General features: G+C 39.6%; 1 protein-coding gene across 1 annotated transcript in view; it reads left to right on the forward strand.

Moving 5' to 3' along the window:
- Window positions 1–3509, forward strand: part of LOC146677133 (sequestosome-1-like) — a 5909-nt gene extending 2400 nt beyond the window's left edge. Inside the window, exon 8 of the mRNA XM_085379275.1 lies at window positions 3408–3509. Coding sequence (XP_085235401.1) covers window positions 3408–3509 — 102 coding nt within the window. The remainder of the gene's footprint in view (window positions 1–3407) is intronic.
- The last annotated feature ends 11840 nt before the right edge of the window (window positions 3510–15349 follow it).

Genomic DNA, 15349 nt, shown 5'->3' on the forward strand with positions numbered 1-15349 from the left:
GTTAACGTCTCACAATGAAAAACAGAAGGAAATACATACTTACAGCGTTAAGAAAGAAGCACATTTGAACATGAATGCTGCGGGTAAATGCTGTTTCAACCTTTACAGTTCTCTTCAATAATAACTGAATTGTTCAGTTGCATGTCTCCAAATAGCTTGGTGTTTGGGCACTATGATTATTGATTATTTTTGGTATTGATTGTCTTCTGTGTGATCAACATTAATCCTTACGATCCCTATCGAGTAGCTTCTTGAGAGTCCAAAGACTGATGCTATAGCCTCCCTGTATTTAGCTTAAAAAGGTAGATTGGTGTCATTAGCATTGTACTGTATTTAAGGCCTATGAATGAAGTAATAATCCATGGCCTCACTATGAACTTTTCAATATTTCATTCACAAGTGACACCAATTGTGTTTTTCCATAACTCACTTCTCATTTAGACACTTCAAAATACACTTCCATTTTTTTTGGGGGGGGGCTGCAAAGAAGAAGGATGCTGTTTAGTTCCAGTTATTTACTATATTGATTACATATTAGAAAACTAAAAGGCAAAGCTTGGGTAGTGGGTGCTGAAAAGCATTTGCCGGCTTAACTGATTAAGCTGACTGAGCTCACTGATATTGTGAAGCACAAAGAAGCAGATTTTGTTTGGCAGCAGAAAGATTAAAATGAGATGCTTAAAAAGTATTTAGGTTTGAGTAAGCACTATAAATGATGGTATTTAAGGTCTAAATGAAAGAAAATAAAATAATCAGCGATGGAGCAAACTGCCCAGATCACCTTTCCCTCTGCTGTATAATTACTATCTTCTCCTATCTTCTGACCGTGGATGGCACAGATCAGCTTTAACCACCTACAGAGGTGAGGGAGGCATGATGGAAGACAACTACGAAATAATAAATAAATCAATACAAATAAAAACAACAAGTTTTAATGTGAGTATAGCTTTTAACTGATATAAATAGTACATATTGGCTCATACAGCATATATACTGTGCAGACATCATATGACTTCCTGTGTTTCGGGATATCATTTGATCACCTAATTCATATCAGCCCATCGGTGAGTTTTGGTGAACAACTGTGCCAAGTTTTAGAGAAAATCCCCTAAAGGCCCTGATGAGAATGGAAAGGACAGAGAGCCGGAAAACACAGTGGGTCTGGTCACTCCTGTGCTTGGAACTAAGACATAAAAAGTACCATTAAAATATTTCATAACTCTGGTTTTATTGAAAGGTAGACAATTTTCAAACAGTTCATTATAAAGAACCAGTCACTGTTATTTGCCCCTGGATAATTCAGTACAAGGAATTTAATACTGAAAAGGAGGAATGTGTTTTTACCCACCTGTCCCTGTAATATTACCATGCTGAAATGGGGATGGAGATTATGCTTAAAATGACAATGAACATGACAGACGATGAGGAAACAGGGACATGGTGTACAGTATAATACTGAAATCTTTAACGAGAATGCAGTGTGATACTCATTCTGTGAAATTTACTGTCCATGGTACAATGCTGACAATCAAGGATAGTATAATGCAGTGTGATTGATCAATAGGCGATGCTGTCTCTAAATTGTTCATATTTATTAGCTGAATCTGATAAGTAATAACGTGTGATGTTCATTTTCTGTGGTGGTTGAGTAAGTCATCCTGTATTTTCATGGAGACCCAAGTTTAAGTCACAGTTTTTCACAAATAAGTTTAAAATTCATTATTAATTACAAATATATTGCTTTGTTAGGTCTCGGCATTAAGTTAGATTCAGAAAGATATGGTCTGGGTTCAAATAAAGCAGCTGGCACGTCTCAAAAAATGAATTTATCTGGAGAGCACAGAGACCCACTAGATCCTGTTTTACTTGTTTATTTCTCGATCCTTGATCTACCAGACTGTTGATGTTCTGCCTTTTTCCTGTGTTGAACTCCGGCATGTAAATCCTACTTACTAATGATTTTTATCTCATCCTCTTGTTTACCAGTATAAATGCCATGCCTTTTCATACTTACCTTCCCTAACCCTCTCTCTGGGCTGATAAGCCCACCGTATACCAGAATACTTCATAAACACTGAGAAATGGGACTTGGAGTCATTTCTTCAATGCAGGTCCATGATGGTAGGAGGCAGAAGGAGTCCCTGAGGTTTAGATGCTGAAAGAATAAAGCCATCGTTAGATAAGACCTGCGTTTAAAGGTGGTGCTGCAGAGGAGGCCTAAAAGGCAAAATTACAGAAATGTTATGTTAAAAAAAACTGCTTCAACAGAGTAAACACTGCCTGTTCTTAATATGAGGGATGTTGCCTTACCCTTTGACCTTTGAACCTACTGGCTTTTTGTTACGCAGCTGATAACACCTGATTCTCCTGTCGATCTTTCCCTTCTTTCCCTCTCTCAATGTGAATCTGGGCAGCACTGCTCTCCGGCAGTGAATTATGGTGGTGGATAGAAGGGAGAAGAGAAAAACTGGCTTTGATTCCTCTCTTTTCATGCCCGGCTGCCTGTCACCTACTCTTCTGCTTTAAAGCCATGCACGACAGGAGTCTGGCAACTTTCAACATGAGGTGGGGGGAAATAAAGAGACAAAAAAAATGAAATAAGAGGAGGGAAGATGAGGACACGTGTGCAGCGGATCAAAGCCACCTGGGACGGGGAGATAGAATTTAAGTCAGCCACTAACAAATGATGTACACAGCTAACGTGTGCCAGGAGAAAGAGACGGAGACAAACTCGCAACGAGGGACGAAAACAAACCTGCTATCAGGGATTAGACTGAGGAGCTGAGCCTTTCAACAACTTCCTTTCAGCCCCATATGAAAACACAAAAGAGGAGAAATGGTGTTTAGGATGCTGGGAGTTTGAGCATGAAGAGTCCTGTAACAGATAAGTCGATGGCTTGAACATCTGCTACAGCAACTGTATCCATAATAACACATGCGAATCAAAGCGGTGGCAATGTACAACACACGGAAGGCCTGCGATCACACAGGGTCTCGTTCAAGAGTCTTTCTGAAACTCAAGTAGGAGTTTTGTTCATGTTTCAAAATTAGCTTTTGTTGCATCGGAAAATAAAACATGACCACCGCGTCATGTTAGCAAAAGACCTTCTGTTGTCATCCGTCAGTGTGTGGTTTAACACCATCAAAAGCTCTGAGTAATGGGAGCTTTAGGCTTTGGATTTTGGGGCCAGTTATTTTCTAATATTTACCTGAAACAATGCACTCTCTCTGTGCATGGAAAAACTGAGACATTCAGTTCATGGACACTATCTCTTCTTCTTTTCTGTTTGTCACTGAACAGGATTTTTATCTACAACATCAGCTGCACTAAAAAACAGCATATCAGAAAACCTTGTTGTTTTAACCCACTAGAGCACTTCACTGTGAGATCTTACTTGCCATTGCAGGTGTGTCCAAAAGTAGAGGCTCCCGTCCTGTGGAACCAGCTTCCAGTTTGGGTTCAGGAGACCCTGGTGACCCTGAACCGTCCCGCAGATATGCTGCTATAGACTGGGGTTGCTGGGAGACTTCCCAGGATGCACTAAACATTTTTTGTTCACTCCTTTTCTTACATTCCTGTTTGTCATTCATGGACTCTGACTTCTCTTTTCAGTCCTCATTTCCCCTCAATCCTCCCAGACAGTTTTTCCTGTTGGGGTGGCTGTAGGAGGTAGAACAGGTCATCTGTTAATGGGAAGGTTGGTGGTTTGATCCTTTAAACTTCTACTTCTACTACTACTACTACTGCCTGTTACCCCTCCCAGGTTACCCCTCCCTCCCTTGGACCGCCAAAGGTAGATCTCCAGAGATTTCTGTCCTGGGCCATTCTTTCTAGTTGGGCCCAGGTGTAGCCCATCGTTTTGCTTCTGCCTCGAGGTCTCTTCGCCAGGTATTTCTTGAGTGGCCTCTCTTTCGCGTGCCTTGGGGGTTCCACCTGAGAGACTGCTTGGTGATGATGGTTGGTGGTTTGCGTAGAGCATGCCCTACCCAGCACCATCTTCCTGATTTCTTCCTCTACTGGGAGTTGACAGGTTCTTTCCTTCCTTCCGGTTCTGGTCCATGTCAAAGATCCTCGGGCAAGGTACCAACCCCAAGCTGCTCTCCGATGCATTCATCAGAATATAACTTTAAGTAAATGTTAGACAAAAAGGACTTTCATAGAAAAAAGTGCTTGTGTCAGTGTGTGTGAATAGGTCAATGAGGCAAGTTGTGTAAAGCAGTTCGAGTGCGCAGAGGAAAAAAGAGCTATATAAGAACCAGAGTTCTTCCTCCCTGCCATCAACAAGTGCTGCTCAACAGGGATCATTTGAATTTTCTCTCTAATGCTGGAAAATCTTTGAGTTTATCTTTACAATACCATGTATGCTTGAATAACATCCCTAAATGTACGTAACACTTTGTTACAGCTTTTCATACCTGATCAAACATCAGTTTATTATTTCTTTGTACAGGTTGATGGGCACATCTTTGCATGTAATTGAGAGAGTTGCACACATTGCTCCTGCAGCCTTAAACACATGTCCTGGTATTAGTCATCTGAAAAAAAGTGAGACATTAGTTTCAGCTCTTTTCAATATGCTTGTGTAATCCATGAGACATTTTATGCTGGTAAAATGTACCTAAAACCTGCTTAAGAATTTCATCTGTGTCAATCCAGTGAAATATCTACAGGATTGTGAGAGCACTGATCCTAAACCATGTCCAGTGATAAAAAGTTGGTTATCAGTCAACAGTAATACATTCAGGACCTGTGTTGAACTTTTGTGTGTTTATTTCACATTTAGTTTTAGTTATTTTAATATATTTGCATTCCATTGGTCCTGCACATGCTCGTCAACAGTCAGTGGAATATTCACAATCGGCTGATGTAACTGGTGGAAAAGCAGTCTGTGAGTCTGGGATCCAGTCCTACGATTTTTGCATACTAATTGTACCCACTATCCACGTTAGTTTGTATTATCTTAGTATGTTTCTGATTCATTAAAGTTGCACCAATAAATCATGTCTGCTAGACCAGTAGAGTTTACATATTATGGTAGGCAGTACGAAAAAAAAAACAATTACATGATTTTTTTTTTTGTTTTCTACAAACATACAGTTGAGCTAATGACCCTACGGGAATATTCTAATTAATCATCTTTTTATAAAAACAGATAAAAACAAAAAATAAGTGACCAACATAACACTGTGAAACAACTATTGCTAAAATTAAAATTCATAAGCAAAATATGTAAATTGTAAAATATGTATACATTTTACAGTAGAGTGCATTTTTTAGTGTTAGGATGCTGGGGTCAGAGCACCAGGCTGTGTTTTTGAGTTGAAATCTAACCAACTCTCAACTTTTCAGAGACTTAAAACTGAAAAACAAAATCACACAACTAAGTCAAATGTTTCTTTGTGGGTCTTTATTCTTTTTTTTAAACAATGCATTTCTTAATTAATAATGCAAGAAGAAAGACGAGATCAGAACGTTGTTTTCTAACTTTCTAATCTTTTTTGGCTGAGCGAATAGCTTACCTCACTCCTGCACCACCAGAAACAGAGTGAACAGGTATCAGCGGAATGTTTATATCACAAAACATTTTTTACATATTTTGTTTTGCTTTTTAGGTGCAATATTTTCAAATAAACAAGTGAACAGGATCCGTGTTTGGGATCATAACATGCAGGCAGACTGTTTTATTAGAGGAAAGAAGAAGAAAGATTAGTTGGCATGCAAACAGCGCTCCAACACAGTTTTCAAGCGGCTCTTTGTCAGCCTGTTAGGCAGAACAGCACATAGGCTAACGCTGTTGTGTCTGAGTGACTTGTAGATTCGAACTAACTCCTGCATCTTTAAAATGTGATTATATTAACCAGAAGTACTGGTCATTGTTGTGCTCAAGCACTTCAGACAGCTCTGGACAGATTTATGGAGAATGCAAATCAGAAGCAGCTAGAGTCTAGGCCAATGCGCGCGCATACACACACACACACACACACACACACACTCTGCCATGTATAATTGCTTTCTTGAGGAGGTGACGCTAGTGAGCAAACAGCATTACGGTGGCGTGACACCGCAGTAACATATTTTGATCATTAAAACTCCCACTGTAGTATTTTGCGTAACACTCGGCCGCAAAGTCGTCTCCTCTGACAGATGCTAATTGAAACTGGCCAATTATGTGCTGAGGAAGGCCGGCAATTTGTAAAGCAGACAGGCGCTGATTTAAGGCGAGTATCAGCCTGCTCTCCACTGAGGCTTTAATGAATATTCACCTCTCAAACAGTCTGAGTGCAGAAGAGCTGCAGTCACAAACTGAACAAGTTTCTGAGGCAACACCCACTCCCACACTGATGGTACAATAATTAAACTATAGATTATAAAGATTATCAGAGAAGGGGAGAGACAGCTTAGCATTAATAATTTTGAAGAACTTTCAAGACAAAATTAAAAAAAAAAAATCAAGGTATGACATAATGTGGAACATATCTAAGACAAACACAGGTCTGTGACTCAAGTTCAATTCAATTCAGTTTTATTTATACTGCGCCAAATCACAGCAACAGTCGCTTCAAGGTGCTTTATATTGTAAGGTAGAACCTACAATAATACATACAGAGAAAAACCCAACGATCATACTCCTGTAATGCTTAATGAGTGAGACATGCCTCTACACTCTGTGCTGTCCTTTTTACTTTTTTCGAAAGTGAAAAGGACATGACCCTCAATGAGCAAACACTTTGGCAACAGCGTGAAGGAAAAACTTCCTTTTAACAGGAAGAAACCTCCGGCAGAACCAGGCTCAGGTAGGGGCGGGGCCATCTGAAAGACCGAATGGGGAGAGAGAAGGACGACAGAATAAAAGACATGCTGTGGAGGAACACATAGTGAGTGAATAAGAAATACTCAATGCATCATGGGAATCCCCCAGCAGCCTACACCTATTACACCATAACTAAGAGAGGATTCAGGGTCCAGCCCTAACTATATGCTTTATCAAAAAGGAAAGTTTAAAGCCTAATCTTAAAAGTAGAGATAGTGTCTGTCTCCTGAATCCAAACTGGAAGCTGGTTCCACAGAAGAGGGGCCTGAAAACTGATGGCTCTGCCTCCCATTCTACTTTTAAATACTCTAGGAACAACAAGTAAGCCTGGAGTGTGAGAGCGAAGTGCTCTAATGGGGTGATATGGTACTACAAGGAGAAAGAGTTTGGCGCAGTGAGATAAATAGCCGCCTTGAGTCCAGAAGGGCCAGGTACTACAAGGTCATTAAGATAAGATGGAGCATGATTATTTAAGACCTTGTAAGTGAGGAGCAGGATTTCGAATGTGAGTGAGAGTACTACATGGCCTTCTTTGCTGAAAGAGTTTGTGAACATTTGTTAACCTTATTATATTCATTTTTGTTCAAGATTTGTGTGGAAAAGAGAATTGCTTTGAAATTATGGTCAAAAGCAATTTTACTGTTACTGATTTTCACCAACTGCGACCAATAATACTTGCAACTAGTGCTGTGCATGTCCATGAGTGTCATCACAATGTTAATAATACAGCGACGACATGACTTCACAATACCCAAACAGCTACATGAGCCCGGACATGTCTGACAATGAGTCTGTGAAACGCTAGTAGTGTTCCTTCAACATCTCCAACAGAGTACAATGTTCTGAAAAATATGCAAGAAAACAGTTCCTGCTAAAAGCGGAAACATCATAGCCTCAGTAAAAGCACACTGTGATGACACACGGGGAGCTGATACTTGCAGCTCGAGATGTTCAGTTCAATTTAGTATTTCGTATTTTGTACCAAATCACAACAAGGCATAAGATAGGTGACCCAGACTTCAATAAATGATCACAATGTACTCCTCTGGCACTTGCTAGTTGTGCTACGTGTGACAGTGAAAGTAAATAGTGGACGGAAAAGACTGATGTAGTCATGCGGTGGTGAATGACAGCTTTAAGCCTGGGGATAACATTTTTAAAGTTTCAGATCTGGGACACTGTGAGTACAGATTATTTTGTGTTGTTGTAATGTTGTAATTTAAGGTTTAGCTTAGGGTGTGTAGGGCTAAAGCTCTACTGGAAGGTCAATTGTAAATGCACATAAATGCACATAAACATCAGGTGCAGCTTCCGATCAGTGGCTGGATATAAAAACCTGCCAGTGTAGTTTGCAACTAGAAGTGAGAAAGTAAAAACAGAAGATGGAAGCTTAGTGCACCAAGCACACTGTGGTCGGGTAAACTGCAAATGTGCAAAACATGAACATACCCTGTAAATTTAAAGATCTTCATACTTCCTTCTCTTCTCTGTCTTTTTGTTTTTTCTCTCCTTTCTGTACATTTTTCTCCCCTCCATTGTTGACTCAGTTGAAAATTTCCTACCTTTGCTTTCATGCCCTCCTTACACACCTATCTACTCCATTTTCTCTTCCTACTGTGTCCTCGCTGACTCAGCTCTCACAGAAAACAACCTTTTTCCTTTTGCAATTCTCACCATCGCTCTCTAAAACAATTTCCCCCTCTGTATTGTTCCATGAAGCTGGGGCGTCTCTGTTCTTCACTGAAGCTCGGGAACAGATGAGTCATTAGTCTTCCTGTAGGTTTTTGCTGCAGACTGAATTGCATCTTTGTTCCTATAAATCTAATAAAGAGCCTGATTGCTTTTGCTAATCATCCTGCGTCTTCCTGCTGCTGCTTATTGCTGCCATTAATTTCTGAGATAACTGGCCCTCTGCTGGAGCACAAAGCCACCGATAACAGCAACGCGTGTGGGCGTGTTGGAGGTGGAGGTCTATAAACTAAACAGTGGAGTTCCTAAGTGTTTGGGGGACGGAGAAGATTTTTATAGAAACACACAGAAGGTTAACGTTTTCTCCCTTGTGCAGTCGGGACGGTTCATTGTGTCTCTTTTGGTCATGCTCAGATCAGTTTACAGTCCTCTTATTGTGTTTAGCCTGCCCCCTAGAGATTTATTCTAATGGTATATACTTTGTGGTGTAATTTTAAGTAAAGTGTGGTTGTGCCGCATTAATTTGTCTTGAACCTGATTCTCCAAAGAGCATGTATAAAGAACCTGCACGTTTAAGAAAAAGAAGAAAGACAACGATTGCATTGGTAAATGTTAAACAGCTTCTTTGGGAGTAACAGGAAAACCTTTCAGCATTAAATCTGAGTTCTTGAATTTAGTGCGAGTTCCTCAAACTATCTGAACAGGTTGCTAAATTATGTCTCGATACTGCCCACTGCTAAAATCTGGTAAAACAGTGGTAGAAAACAAGAAAAATAGCAGCAAAAGCAGCAAGTTTCAAAACAGAAAAAGTAAAAAGAAGTATACTCGATACAGTGAAGCAGTGGGAATGGATTCAGTTGCCTCTATTTTCCTGCTATTTGATATTCAGACACATTCAGAAATGCTCCCTCATTACTGGAGTCTTGTGAATTGAGCGCGGCCTTCAGCGACCGGTCGCTCTGCTTCTCCACCTCGTCCAGCAGCAGGACATTCGGCTTGTCTCTCCATACAACAGCACTTCCTTCCTTCCACTCCACTAATTAGCCGGAGTCACATCGCGAGGAGCTGTCTGTGGCCTTTTATTTTCTTAGGTTTTTCATTCCATCTCTTCTGCGTGACACTCTGTTTTTATTTTCTCCATGTTTTTAATGAGAGGTGTATTTTCCAACCACAAGCAGATTTCTTCAATTCATTCTCTCTCTCTCTCTTTTTTTTTTTAATTTGCTGAAGTGGCAGCTGGAAAGTGTGCACACCCTTTGATAACCTGAATCAAAATGTACTGATGCATTCAAGGCCACATGCAGGCCTGTCGCCGGAGAATTGGAACCAGTGAAAAAGACCTCTGCCAAACGTAATTACACTCATGAATGTGTGGCCTAATACACAAGAAATTAGACTGTCCTTTTAGAACTAAGGGAGCATTCAAACATGTTGGAATATAATTGTGCTCCATTAAAAAGCCCATTAATCTTCGGTGTATTGATTTTTCCTTGTGCTAATGGACAGTATTGTCTCCCGGCTCTCTAAGTGACACATCAACAAATAAAGGAGGTGGCTCTCAAACAATATTGTTTGAAGCCTAATTGGTCACAGAGAGGGTTCAGCTATTTAGCACAACACATCAAAGACTGTCCTTTAAATCAGATCCTGGTGAAAGTGAGATGAGACCCAGTGGGCTCTCTGTTTGCTGTGCTGAATGATGTGTCATGTAACTCAGCTCACTCAGTTATTCACTCGTTAAAAATGGTCTTACTGGAACTAAGATGCAGAATATTTTAAGTGTCTTATTGATCTGCTTTGCGACTTGCCCCTCCCTGAGTCCTCGGAGAGGAAATTTACATTTTCGATGTATTGTTTTTGTGACAGCTCCCTCCATCTTCGCTTAGCAGTTGGCAGTCAGTTGAGAAATCATACTAGCGATGCTGACAGACGTCAAGACAACAGTACACAACGTGCAAACTCTACCTGAAATCTGGACTTTAAGAATGTGCTGTTGTTTTCTCAAATTAGCAACCAAACTGTTGCTAATTTGTCCAGGCCATGCGCTCATGTAAAGTTCACCTTTTATTAAAAGTAAGGAAGGAGAGAAAAGACACAGGGTATAAAAGAGCAGCAAAGTCAGCACATCTCTCAAAACTTAAAGGAAAGGAAAACACAGAGTACTTTGCAAAAGTCTTGAGCCATCTCTCGTTCCTTTATTGAGTTATTGAAGTTTTTGAAAATGTGCAAAAATAAATGAAAACAGAGCTTAGCATTTGATTTTATTCAGATGTTAAAATTTTATTAAGATGTTAAAACAGTTAAAATTATTACGACCAGATTTAACTGACAAACAGATTTACAAATAAAAATTTTCAGTGACGTATTAAACATTTTTTACCGGACATTAAATGATTAATTATGCTCTCCCTGTTTGTTTTAGTGCTTTAGAAAAATCATCCTTACATAAGAGAACAGTTGACAAGCTCCCACCTTGTTGAAAGGTGTAGATATACTCCTGTCCCATCGAACTCTCAAAGTTTGATGATGTGAGGGTACACCACAATATTGTAACTTAATAATGATTAACATGGTCAAAAGCTTCTGATGCACCAGAAAAGCACATAAACACGTTTTGGCTGTTGTACTTGGAAACAAATTCCTTCAGAAACTAAATTGATTGCCACTAGTTGTCATATGTTCTCAAAGCCCTACCTTTGACTGGGCACCAAAAGACCAGTTGGAGTCATATAGGATGCGATGCATTAACAATCTAGAAAAACATAATGCAAGTAACACTGAGATTCTTCTGTTGGCAAACTTCAGATGTTCAGCTGTTATCCCGTCAGGGCCACGAGCTTTATTCACTGCCAAGTTCTCAAGAGCATTCTCACTTCATCCAGCCCAATAACAACACCCCCATTGTTAGAAAATACAGTAAATAAGCCAAAAACACACTGTGTGCAATTCTAGCTTGAAAATCTGTTTGTTTTGACTCTTTAAGTAGTCTTTGGGAATCATTCTCCAGGCCTCCCGAAGGACATTCAGAGCTCTACTTTGGATGTTTCTGCATTTTGTTGTGTTCACCGTCAGGATGATCCCACACTGCTTTAGTAATGGGTAGGCCAATCCATGACTGATATCTTTTCATACCTCCTGCCATACCTGAGCATGTTCACCCTATTTTATTTCCTTAAAAATGACTTCTTGATAGCCACCTGTCCACTGATAACATTAACAATAATACTTCAGCAAACCCAGCTTCCTATTTCTTAAAGACATGACTTTCAGATACTATTAACCCCGATTCTTTTGTTCCCGTGATAGAACAGAGAAAACCGACTCATAGTGTGTTAAAACATTTATATTTCTTTTTATTCAATCATCTTCCGGAAGAGAGAGACCCTTGCACAGCTCAAACGCCAGTTGCAAGATCTCTAACATTTTTAGCTCAACATGTGTCTTATATGGTGTTATTTCGGTACTTCAGACGTCACACACAGTTTCAAACATTGCTTATATGGAAAGTTCCTCTTTTCTGCGTCTTTATCTATTAATATGCCTGTGCACTAAAACTTCCTGTTTTTTAGTCTGGCTGAGCACTTAGTTTGTGAGTCAAAAGTGGCCTTGCTCTACAAGCCCTCATTATTAAAGTACATAAAACAATCTAATAGGAAAATAAGGATACTAAGGATATTGATTTCATGACAGTTCTCCCCCTTTTTGTGTTTTGTAAGAAACACAACATAATTCCTAATTTATCCCATTAAGTTTACTTCAATTCAATCCAATTCGATTTTATTTATTTAGCGCCAAATCACAACAAAAGTCGCCTCAAGGCTCTTAATAGGTATAGAGAAAAACTCAACAATCATATGACCCCCTGTGAGCAAACACTTTGGCGACAATGGGAAGGAAAAACTCCCTTTTAACAGGAAGAAACCTCCGGCAGAACCAGGCTCAGGGAGGGGCAGCCATCTGCTGCGACTGGTTGGGGTGAGATAACAGAGACTTTGAGGAGAGAAACCTAATATTTAATAATCCACATTTCACTGTTTTACTCTTTGGTTCAGATGTGGATTCTGTATTGTTCTTTCTTTGTGATTGTTTATGTTTAAATTGTTTATTGCTGGCTTTTAGTTTGTTTTGGTCTGTTTAGGAGCTGACACAGTCTCTATGGAGATGGGTTTTTGGCGGGGCAGCATCAGGAGAGAAGCTCCAGAGAGTCGTGTTCCATGTTAAAAGCTAAAATATAACAAAAGAAATTTGCTAAACAAAACAAAACCTTTCAATTTTCATCATCTGTTGTTTTTAGAAGTTAGAACTTTGAAAGACACAGAAAGGCCAGGGGGCTGTTACTCAAGACCACTTATAAAAATATAAGAAAGTCTGTCTCGTCGAAAGCAAAATATAAAGAAATGAGGATCTTACCCAGTATTGTATACTAAAAAGCTAACAACAAAATTGAGATTAGCAGATGGACGTGCGGAATCAAGTAGCTAAGGTAGGGTAACCACAGGGTAGAAAGGAGTGTCTGAATCTGATATGACAAAAGTGTAAGTAGAAATGGAAAAAGGCAGGCAACATCAGTGCATGACTGAATGGACTGTGACAGGTTGGTGGACAAATGAATTTCTGTCCCTGTGGGCTTTGACATTCATCTTCACATCATAATGAAAGAAAGACAGCAAATACAAGCTAGCACCACAGTAATACATGACAAACACAGCTTCCAACTCTCACTTCCAAGTAATATGCTGAGGATCAGTAATACAGCGACTTCTGATATATGGTATATGTTGTAAAATTTAAAACTCTACTATATGTATCACCTCTACTATATATTCTCCACTCGATAGCACAATCACAATCTAGCTTTTCTGCAAGATCTGTTTCATTTTCTTTTAGCAGTCTTTGTTATTTTCATAAATGAGGTATGAAACATGCATCTTTTGAATTTGTACGGTGACCTATATTTCTAGATTTTAAAAAGATGGCATCACGAGTTTTGAGAGTATTGGCATATTCATATATCACACATTTAAAGTGGACATGAAACATTTCACATATAAAGGCTAATTTGCACCATGGAGCCCTGCTCTGTCTGTGCAGCTGGATTTAAGATATAAGTGCTTAAAGTTAACACTTTTAAAACATGTTTAGCACCATCTTGTGCCAATTCAGAACGTAACATCATCGGGTTGCTTGGTCGGTTGCGGCTACATTAGTTTATGTTAGCTAACTAGTAACAGAACCAATAACTCAGAGGAGAATCACAATACTGTAACTAAAAATCAGTTTCGAGTGATCACTTTTGTTCTGCCTGTGGCTGCCATAATGAATTTTATGTCAAAAAACCAAAGATATACTGTCCACTTTCACTTTTTGTCTCTTTAGCAATAATTGGCCCCTCATTGTTTTGCTAGCTGTACTGAAACTGGAAAATCCCCTTGTTAGCAGTAATGTGCACTGAGGCGGTTATCCACAAATAGAATAAACCTGGAACAGTGGTGAGCCTTCCAAGCCCACCTACCAAAATTACTCCAAGAGTGCCTGATCCAAGAGATCACAAAGAACCCAGAACAACAAAAACAACAAAACAGGGACTGTGCATGCTTTGCTAAAGAGTAACAAAAATGGTTCAGTCAGAGTGAGGAATGCTCCATAGCTTTAAGGTATCACATAAAAAATAAACCAAGAGGAAAAGCTGTGAAAGTTTGAAATGTGGAAATGTGTTTTTCTTTAGTACCTCTAATACCTCAAATTGTGCAGTGACCACTTAAATATAAGGCAGTGAATTTCTGTAGCTTGTGGCTTGTGCACATTAGTGTTGGTGTTGATCTCACGCACTCACTTTCGATTCTCAGAAAGACCCCAGAGATTATTAAATTCCTTCACCTACAGCACACTCCCAGAGTGAGAAATTCACAGTTTTCTTGCTGCTCAGATTGCAGAACTGCAAACTGCCCCTGTGGGAGAATTGCAAGAATTACAATACTGTGCAAAATTTGAGGCGCTTACTGTAAGATGTGTAGATTCATATCAGTGACACAGAGTCATTAGGGAGGCATCTGATCATTCCCAGATTTCATTCTGCAGCAGTGACAATGAGCACAAACATGGAGCCAATGCCATAAATTACTACACTCAGACAATGAGAAGGAATCCTGCAACAGATGGCATCCCCCCCCCCCGATCTAAGCATCACAGCATCGGTCTGAGATTGCATGAAGAGACTGATGACACAGAAGAGCTGTGATGTCTTCTCCAAGCCGTTTGAAGCCAGCAGAATTATTCCAATTTCTCTCTTAATAACTAATTGACTGTGGTATAAAAATGTCCTCTTGTCCCATGAAAAAGTAATGAGCTTGTAAATTACTTTCAGAATTTCCAAATTCATAGAGAATTCAACTCAGTGGTTAACCTGCAAGTAATTTGGTAATATATGGGTCCAAGCAGAGGTGTGGACTCGAGTCACATGACTTGGACTCGAGTCAGACTCGAGTCATTAATTTTATGACTTTAGACTTGACTTGAAAAAATGTTGTAAGACTTGTGACTTGACTTGGACTTTTACACCAATGACTTGGGACTTGAATTGGACTTGAACCGGTTTACTTGAAAAGACTTGATATTTTACCCCAAATATAAAATTTAACATGCATATTATATAGAGATTGAAAATGTGACGTCATTCACGGGTAGAACCGCAAAGGATTCTGGGAACTCGTGGCAAGCGGTACTAGCGCACGCAGGCTTTCAATTAAAATCAGTTACACAGCGATAAAAAGAAACAAAAATGTCAAGAAGCTGTTGTATTATTAACTGCAATAGCCGGTCGCATGACAGCCACGGGAAGCCGACGGGTA

This window comes from Rhamphochromis longiceps, linkage group LG2 (assembly GCF_057381845.1).
Source record: "Rhamphochromis longiceps isolate RC_006_pf linkage group LG2, R_longiceps_female_GT1.1, whole genome shotgun sequence".
Taxonomy (NCBI): domain Eukaryota; kingdom Metazoa; phylum Chordata; class Actinopteri; order Cichliformes; family Cichlidae; genus Rhamphochromis; species Rhamphochromis longiceps.